Source organism: Mus caroli, chromosome 3 (genome assembly GCF_900094665.2).
Source record: "Mus caroli chromosome 3, CAROLI_EIJ_v1.1, whole genome shotgun sequence".
NCBI lineage: Eukaryota > Metazoa > Chordata > Mammalia > Rodentia > Muridae > Mus > Mus caroli.
In genome coordinates this window covers 15,076,292-15,085,705 of record NC_034572.1, presented here as the reverse complement: position 1 = coordinate 15,085,705, position 9,414 = coordinate 15,076,292, and the positions used below count along the sequence as shown (strand labels likewise).

At 42.7% G+C, this 9,414-nt stretch overlaps 1 protein-coding gene across 1 annotated transcript; it reads left to right on the top strand.

The window, feature by feature from the left end:
- Positions 1-6,475: 6,475 nt before the first annotated feature.
- LOC110290613 (transcription elongation factor A protein-like 9) lies at positions 6,476-7,105 on the top strand. Its single transcript, XM_021157200.2, has one exon. It carries the CDS (start codon positions 6,496-6,498, stop codon positions 6,778-6,780), a length of 285 nt encoding a protein of 94 aa, XP_021012859.1. The 5' UTR covers positions 6,476-6,495; the 3' UTR covers positions 6,781-7,105.
- Positions 7,106-9,414: the final 2,309 nt, after the last annotated feature.

Below are 9,414 nucleotides of genomic sequence, written 5' to 3'. Positions count from 1 at the left end.
AGACGACCTGACCTGTAACTGTCATTTAGAAAGCTCATCTATTTTTGTAAGATAAGGTACATGTCTGATATGGAAAGGAAGGGCAGAGGAACTTCCATGGATATCTCAGACATTTTAAAAATGAGCGAGTTCTTTGCCTATATTACTGAAATGGCTGACCTGGGATGATGATGGCTCAGCTGCTGAAGGCACTGGCTATCAAACCTGCTGACCTGAGTTTGATTCCTGAAACCTATACAGAGGGAAGAGAGAACTGACAGCTACAAGTTGTTCTCTGACCATGTGATGGTTTGTATGTGCTTGGCCCAGGGAGTGGCAGTAGTAGGAGGTGTAGCATACTTGGAGTAGTGTGGGATGTAAAACCATGCCAGGAAGTTTGGCAAGGTAGAGCTGTTGAGACCGGGAGACTCGGTGGGCACACACGTGAGGCTTGGGTGACTCCCAGCTCCCTGACAGACTCCTGACTTGGAACATGTGCAATGCTTTTCACATAAAAGAAACGTGTTCTGTGGTCACATATGCTCAAAACAGAGTTCTCCATGCTAATGAGGTACCTAGAGGCCTAGAGGGCTTAGCTAATAGCTTTCCTTCCTAGATATTCCTCCCTGCAAAAGGTATTTAATCTCAGGCCTATCCTGAGAAGTGAGTATGGTTTTAGGCATCAATTTTCAACCATGAATAACCAAAAAACTGTTTAGAACCATGAACTGTCTATTTCATTAGAGATCTGCTGTGGAGTGGCAGGAGACATGGAGAAGGCATTCGACTGCTGAGCCACAGCTTAATTCTCCCATAGAAGACCTCTCTGTGCTTCCAGCCACTAAGCCTACCGAGCTAAGGACAATCCCTGCTGGGACAAGCTGGAGCTCCCCTCTTCCCTAGCTCCAAGCTAGACTTTGTCTCCAGCCTGTGGCCCCCCAAACTCCGTTCTCTGCTCTTCATGACTTCCAGCGGTGTCTGAGAACCTCATGGCTCTGGCCTTGTCACAAGCCCAGGGATGAAAGAACCAGCTCAGCTTTTCCACGTCTCAGACTGTGCTTTCCCACCCTCAGAGCCGTGTCTAGATACTTCCCTACAGCCCAGCACCCACCCTGGAGGCAGCAGCATGGGCTAAGTGCAGTCAAACTTCCTGAGTTCTGCCTCACAAAGAGGCCTTGCCAGGCAGCAGAGCAGATCGGAAGTCAACCTACAGAGTAGGTGTGTCACTGTGGGCATGGGCTTTAAAACTCTCATCCTTGTTGCTTGGAAGCCAGTATTGTGCTAGCAGTCTTCAGATGAAGATGTAGAACTCTCAGCTTCTCTTGCACCATATCTGCCTGGATGTTGTTGTCATGTTCCTGCCTTGATGATAATGAACTGAACTTCTGAACCTGTAAGCCAGCCCCAATTAAATGTTGTCCTTATAAGAGTTGCCTTGGGAAGGACACTGTCAATAGGACAAAATGGCAACCCACAGATTGGGAAAAGATCTTTACCAACCCTATATCCGATAGAGGGCTAATATTCAAAATATACAAAGAACTCAAGAAGTTAGACTCCCGAGAACCAAATAACCCTATTAAAAAATAGGGAACAGAGCTAAACTAAGAATTCTCATCTGAGGAATCTCAACTGGATGAGAAGCACTTAAAGAAATGTTCAACATCCTTAGTCATCATGGAAATGCAAATCAAAATGACCCCAAGAGTCCACCTCACACCAATCAGAATGGCTAAGATAACTCAGGTGACAGCAGATGCTGGCGAGGATGTGGAGAAAGAGGAACATTCTTCCATTGCTGGTGGGACTGAAAGCTGATATAACCACTCTGGAAATCAATCTGGTGGTTCCTCAGAAAATTGGAAATAATTCTTCCTGAAGACCCAGCTATATCACTACTACTGGGCATATACCCAAAAGATGCTCCAACATATAACAAGAAAATAAGCTACACTGTGTTCATAGCAGCCTTATTTATAATATCCAGAAGCTGGAAACAACACAGATGTCCCTCAACAGAGGAATGGATACAGAAAATGTGATACATTTACACAACAGAGTACTACTCAGCCATTAAAAACAATGACTTCATGAAATTAGCAGGCAAATGGATGGAATTAGAAAATATCATCCGGAGTGAGGTAACCCAGACACAAAAGAACACATATGAAATGTGTGTTCTCACTGATAAGTGGATATTAGCCCAAAAGCCCATAATACCAACAATACAACCTACAAACCTTATGGAGTTTAAGAAGAAGATCAAAGCGTGAATGCTTCAATCCTACGTAGAAGGGCGGAACAAAATAATCACAGGAGGTAGAGGGAGGGAGGGAGAGATGAGGGGAGGGGAAAGGGTGGGGCAGGATCAGGTATTGGAAGGGATAGGAGAGAAGTACAGAGGGTCAGGAAATTGAATAGGGTTAGGAATTGAATATGTAGCTGTTGGGGATGGAGAACTGGGGGTAGCCACTAGAAAGTCCCAGATGCCAGGGAAGCAAGAGGCTCCCAGGACACAACAGGGATGACTTTAGCTGAAATACTCAACAAAGGGGAGAGAGATCCTGTAGAGATCACCTCCAGTAGATAGGCACAGCCCCCAGTTGAGGGACGGGGTCACCCACTCATGTCAAAATTGCTAACCCAGAAATGTTCCTGTACAAAGGAAAGACAGGGACAAAAGTTGGAACAGAGATTGAAGGAAAGGCCATCTAGAGTTCTCCCCACCTAGGGATCCATCCCATCTGCAGACACCAAATCCTGACACTATTTCTGATGCCAAGAAGCACTTGCTGACAGGAGCCTGATATGGCTGTTCTCTGAGAGGTTCTACCAGCACCTGATCAATACAGATGCAGATACTCACAGGCAACCATTGGACTGAGGCAGGGGAACTCAAAGAAAGAGGGAGGAGAAGGACTGAATGAGCTGAAGTGGTTAGCAACCCCATAGGAAGAACAATAATATCAACCCACCCACCAGATGCCCCCTCCCCACCCCACCCCCAGAGCTCCCAGAGACTAAACCACCAACCAAAGTGTATACATGGAGGGACCCATGGCTCCTCTGCTACATATGCAGAGGATGGCCTTGTCTGACATCAGTGGTAGGGGAGGTCCTTGGTCTTGTAGAGGCTTGATACCCCAGCATGGGAAGATGCTAGAGTGGTGAGGAGGGAGTGGTTGAGTGGGTAGAGGAGCACCCTCATAGAGGCAAATGAGAGTGGAGAAAGGGGAGATGGGATGGGGGGTTTGTGGAGGGGTAACCAGGAAGAGGGGTATCATCTGAAATATAAATGAATAAAATGATTAATTAAATAAAAGAGTTGCCTTGGTCATGGTGTTTATTCACAGCAGTAAAACCCTGACTAAGACCACCTATGTGTACACAAACACACAAACGTCTAAAAAAGGGGGGGGGATCATTTCTTAAGCCCACTGCTGTGTAAAAATCCTGGTTCACGGCACTCTGATTAGAAAATTGGCTCCCTGTGCTAGCTCAGCAACTAAAAAAGCCACACACCTCCATCACGCTAACTGTTTTTATTGTGTTTGTAAAATTTGTTTACTTTTACATTTGCACCCATTTTTAAGTAAAATTTAAAATAGGGACGTTGTCATGATCACTCCAGTAGCTATAGGGCTTAGAACATTCTAGAACAGCACCGAAACTATTTGCTGACTAATACTCAAATGTCTATTAAGTAAATAAAGTACAGTCCTTCTTTTCAAGGAATGTATGGTCCAGTAAAGAAACCAAAGTAAGTACATCCAGACAGGAAAAGAGTGAGGAACCAGTCCACCATAAAGCAGTACAGTGATTATGAGCTTAGTCTCTGGTGTCACAGGTCTCTGCTTAAGTACTTCTTCTGTCCATGACAGTTTTGAGCTGTATTGTGTCTCTCTTCTTTTCCCCATCTCTGCTACCTCAGTTGTGTTTGTTTGTCTCGCCTAGACTCATCTCCCCTCGCCTCACTCCTCTTCCTCTTCCTCTTCCCTCCCTCTCCCCCTCTTCTTCTTCTTCTTCTTCTTCTTCTTCTTCTTCTTCTTCTTCTTCTTCTTCTTCTTCTTCTTCTTCTTCTTCTTCTTCTTCTTCTTTCTCCGTCTTCTTCTTCCTCCTTCCTCCTTCCTCCTCCCTTTCCCTTTCCCTCCTCCTCCTCCTTCTTCCTCTCTCTCTCTCTCTCTCTCTCTCTCTCTCTCTCTCTCTCTCTCTCTCTCTCAACTTTAGGTGTTGTTCCTTGGGAGCCTTCTATCTTGGCTTGGATCTTTCACTGAGAGTTGAGGCTCATCTATTCAGCTAGGCTGTCTGACCAGCAAGGCTCAGGGATAATCCTGTCTCCGTCTCCCCAGTGCTCTGATTACAAACTCAAGTTAACCTGTCTGGTCTTCAGTGAGTTGCTAGGAACTGAACTCAGGACCTCAAGCTTGAACAACAAACACCTCATTGACTGAGCCATCTCCCCATCCTCCTTATTTTGCCTTTTTTCTTAACTCAGATTTCGCATAATACTTGCTGTGGTATTTTATTTCAAGTATTTTTTTTTGTTCAGTTGTTTAGTTCATTTTGCCTTTGTTTTCCATCTTATTAACTACTTAATCTGCTTTTTATAAATTTCTTCCAGCTCTTAAGTTTATCTTTAAATAGAACTTTTACATGTTCAATCTAATGCCATCATTTTGTATGTATAGCAGAATCTTCTCTGCTACAGTGTTCATGCTTCCTATAAGTATACTTTGTGTTTTACACATCTCTGTAGTTTCCTGGACTTAATCTTCTTGTAAACTAAAATTTCTATGTCTTTGTGATTTAGGTCTGCTTATGGTGAGCAACTAGATTTTATCTCGGGTCATGTTACTCGATTACTGTAACATTTTGCTCTGAACATCACTCATGGCTTGGTGACAGAAGCCATTCATCTGAAGACATCTTTGCCAAAACTGAGGGCACTGTCCTGACATTTGTAATTAATTTCTGACAGCCTAAAGCTTTTTAGTGACACCACTGTCCAACAATGAAGGCTTCATGGGCTAAATGAACTGTTAATTAAAAGGGAAAAGTTTTCCCTGCCTGTAAATCAGCAATACAGATAGTTTTCATAGTGATCCATTAATACATTTCCTCATATTGTGATGGCTCCCAAACGAATTGTTCTGTTGCTACCTCATAACTAGTTTTGTTACTGTTATGACTCATAATGAAAATATCTGTTTTCCAGTGGTTTTAGGCAACCCCTGTGAAAGGGTTATTCAGTCCCCAGAGGGATTGTGAGAAGCACATGTTGAGAACCCCTGCTCTAAAGGATGGGAAACACCACTTCCCACAGTTAACACAATAAAATTAGTGTAGTGCCAGAGACTAGGGGTATTGCTGTGATAGGCCTGACCATGCTTTTGTTCGGAGGAATGTAGACTTTGAGCCTTTGGCTTAGGAAAGTAGTAGAATGCTGTTGGAGGAAGTGTGCCATTGTGGGTGGCTTTGGAGGCTTCAGAAGCCCAAGCCAGGTTCAGTGTTACTCTCTTTCTGCTCTTTGGTGATTCAGATGTGGATGCTTAGCTTCTCCATCCCCATGCCTGCCTTTGTGTTGCCATGGTTCCCACTATGATGATAACGGACAAAACCATTGAACCTGTAAGCCAGTCTCAGTTAAATGCTTTCCTTCCTTCCTTCCTTTCTTCCTTCCTTCCTTCCTTCCTTCCTTCCTTCCTTCCTAAGATTTATTATTATTATTATTATTATTATTATTATTTGTTTTGTTTTGTTTTGTTTTTGTTTTCGAGACAGGGTTTCTGCATAGCCTTGGCTCTCCTGGAACTCACTCTGTAGACCAGGCTGACCTTGAACTCTGAAATTCGCCTGCCTCTGCCTCCCAAGTGCTGGGATTAAAGGCATGTGCCACCATGCCCGGCCCTAAGATTTATTTTTTTTATTTTATGTATGTGAATATACTGTAGCTGTACAGATGGTTGTGAACCTTCATATTGTTGTTGGGAATTGAATTTTTAGGGCCTCTGCTCACTCTGGTCAACCCTGCTCGCTCCAGTCGGTCCTGCTTGCTCACTCCCTGCTTACTTCGGCCCAAAGATTTATTTTTTATTATATGTAAGTACACTGTAGCTGTCTTCTGACACACCAGAAGAGGGCGTCAGATCTCATTATGGGTGGTTATGAGCCACAATGTGGTTGCTGGGATTTTAACTCAGGACCTTCAGAAGAGCAGTCAGTGCTCTTACCCCCTGAGCCACCTTGCCAGCCCAAATGCTTTTTTTTTTTTTTTAAGAGTTGCTGTGGTTGGAGTCGATGTGTGCAGAAATCCTGCTAGTCTGGTCCTTGTTTCCATCCTGGTACCAGCTCCCTTCAGCCTTGCAGACGGTGGTGCGAGAGGCCAGCCGCCAGAGGAGACAGCTTGCTTCACTTCATCAGGTTTGTTCTTTGTACCGCTCCAGGCTAAAATAAGTAGGAAAGAAAAATCGACCAGATCCCTACCTGGAAGCAGCAAAGAAGAGAAGTAGACACAAGATGAAACCCTGTCAAAAACTAGAAGGAAACCTAGAAAGGGAGGATGAGCCAAAGCCCGAGGAGGGGCAGGAACCTGAGGAGGAGGAGAAATCCGAAGAAACTTTTCGGGAGAGGCTGATTCAGTCTCTTCAGGATTTTCAGGAGGATATACACAACAGGCACCTGAGCAGAGATGATACGTTTACAGTCGTGGAGGAGCTAGATGAGATCAGGAAAGTGAGAAACAGACTAATAGTGATGCGTTGGAAGGCTAATCGAAGCCATCCTTACCCCTGTTTAATGTAGCTTGGCTTGCTTTCCCTTTTATCTGATGCTACCATTGCAATCTAGCTTTCTTTTCATTAGCATTTTCCTGATAAGACCTTCGCCCATCTTCCTACTTTGAATCTGTTGCAGTTAGTGGCTTTAGCTGTATCTCTTGTTGTCTGTATCTTACTGTTGATTATATTTGAACCAATCTATAAGTCTCTGACTTTAAGCTTTGCTGATTTGTAAAAAAGAATAATAATAACAAAATGAGTTTCTGATGGGATACAAAATGAGAAAAGGTTACAAAATAATATGGGAATATGATATTTTGAAAGACAGGAGTACCTTTGTATGTTACATATATGCACATGTAAACTTGTGAAGGATGAATGATTTTTCTTTTGCTTATTTGTATTTGCCATATTCCTAAAATGAGCTCGCATTATTCTTGCTAAAAATAATAAAGGTTTTATAACTAAAAAAAAAAAAAAGTTGCTGTGGTCATGGTGTTTCTTCTCATTAGTAAGAGAGCCTAACTAAGACAACCAACAAAGGTAAAACTCCTACAAGAGTCACTTTTTATCAATTTTCAGAAAGAAAAATGTGTTTCTTTCTGTCTTTCTCGCCTTCCCCTACTCCCACCCCCAAAGGTCTTGCTGTGTCTTCCAGAACACCTGCATAGGACTTTGCAGGCTCCATAGATAAAAGAGCTGCTTGGGTAGCACTTCCTAGTCGCTGAAGTAGCTAGGTTTTGAAAAGCTTGCTGACATTCTCTGTCTTTACCTGGATAGTGTTGGGGAAATCTGGCTAAAGTGATGTAGGGATAGAGGCCAGTGCTTAGGGGAACTGATGGTACTTTTTCATTCATTCATTCATTCACTCATCCATCCATCAGATACCAAGGATTGAACACAAATATCTAAGATTCTGAAGACATCTGTAACTGGGGGTGGAGAAGGCAGAATAAAAATAGATCAAGAATATATCTTTAATTTTTTATTTTATTTTTAGTTATGTGTGTGTGTGTGTGTGTGTGTGTGTGTGTGTGTGTGCCCATGTGAGTGCAGGTACCCTCAGAAGTCATCAAATCCCCTGGAGCCGGGCTTACAGGCTATTGTGAGTTTCCTGATGTGGGTCCTGGGAACACACTAGGATCCTTTGCCTAAGTAGCAAGTGCTCTTCACCACTAAGCTATTTCTCCAGCCTCCGAGTAAAGAATAGTTGAAATACAAAATAGTTTCTCAAAGATCAGAAATGTAAAAATGCATCATATATTTGGGCCACAGAACAGTTTGGAGCTCTGGGCTCATTTGGAGGAACAGTGGGAAATGGAACTACACAAGCAAGTTGGACCAGCCTGCAAAGGGATTTCATGGCATCTTTTCCAAAAATTTTCAGCCGTGTGGCAGAAGTTGTGCTGAGTTGTAAGGATACAAGTTGTAAAGGACAGCAGCATTCCTGCCTTCCAGAAACTGTAGGCATAGAGCGCTGCCACACATGGCTGCACGTTTTCTTGTGTGACCTAAAGAGGATGTGTGTTGAAGTGCTTGTTGCTAGAGACAGTGGGAGAAAGGAAAGCAGGAGGAGACTGACATTCATATTCTTACTCTCCTTTGGCATGCCAGGCCCAGGCAGGTGAGATTACTTCTGTGTCATAATTGACTTGTTGGAAATGTTCCCATGGAGGGATAATTTTCTAACCTTATATGAAAACAGAGTTTCTCTGAGGCTGTTTAGTAAATTGCTTTATGAGTTTTGTGAAAATAAAACATCAGTGCATCCTTCAATTAAAAATTATATTACATGAAATGTTTAGGGGTTATTAATTTTTGTTGCCACCATTGTCTTTAAATAGCCTAGAAATAAGGTTAATGGCAATGGCTGTTTTAACAAAGGGCATCTTCCCTTATTTCTCTAGTTTCAGCACCTTGTTAAAAGCCATTTCTTATACTATGCAACAAAGGATTTATTCCCTTGACAATATATTTAATAACAGACAATTTAGCTGACAGCATCAATACATTCTGCATCTAGATTTCTCTAGGTTTTCTAAGCAAATAAATGTTGCAAACATTTTGTTACATTATATTTTTCTCAGTTTATGGCCCCCAGGTTAGCCATATATGTAAACTATACACTGCAGCTATTTCTGTGAGTCTCTGTGACAGCAACTCATGATTTTTGCTGCCTTGAAAATGGACAGGGAATCACATATCCCCAACCCCTTCTAGTTTGTATCAATCATGACTCAACACATACTTGGTGAATTTCTAATGCAATTGAACACCAGGTACCAGAGAGACAAGATGACCACAGGACAGAGGCTCTTAGTCTGATTGGAAAAACAAAATGTAACCAACCATGGAAAGGTAGCTATCTCAAAAAGGTGGGGTAGAACCTTCCAGGCATTGTAACGGTGTTTGATTCATGTATTTAATCCATTCCAATTATACTCCATATTGATCCCCCTTCCTGTCATTGACCAAGTAAGGCCCATACCCATGTGTAAAAAGAAAAATGTAAAAACCAACAATATGCCTTCCTGCTTTGGAAGTGAAAGAATGGCCTTTCAGAGAGAAATAGAATCTTCATTACCATTTTAAGAAAGTGAGGAGTGGGTGCTGGAGAGATGGCTCAGCTATTAAGAGCATTTTCTTCCTCTTCAGTTTC

What these genes read in the sequence shown, in the direction of transcription:
- LOC110290613 (XM_021157200.2), top strand. Translation starts at nt 6,496, where the DNA reads ATGAAACCCTGTCAAAAACTAGAAGGAAACCTAGAAAGGGAGGATGAG.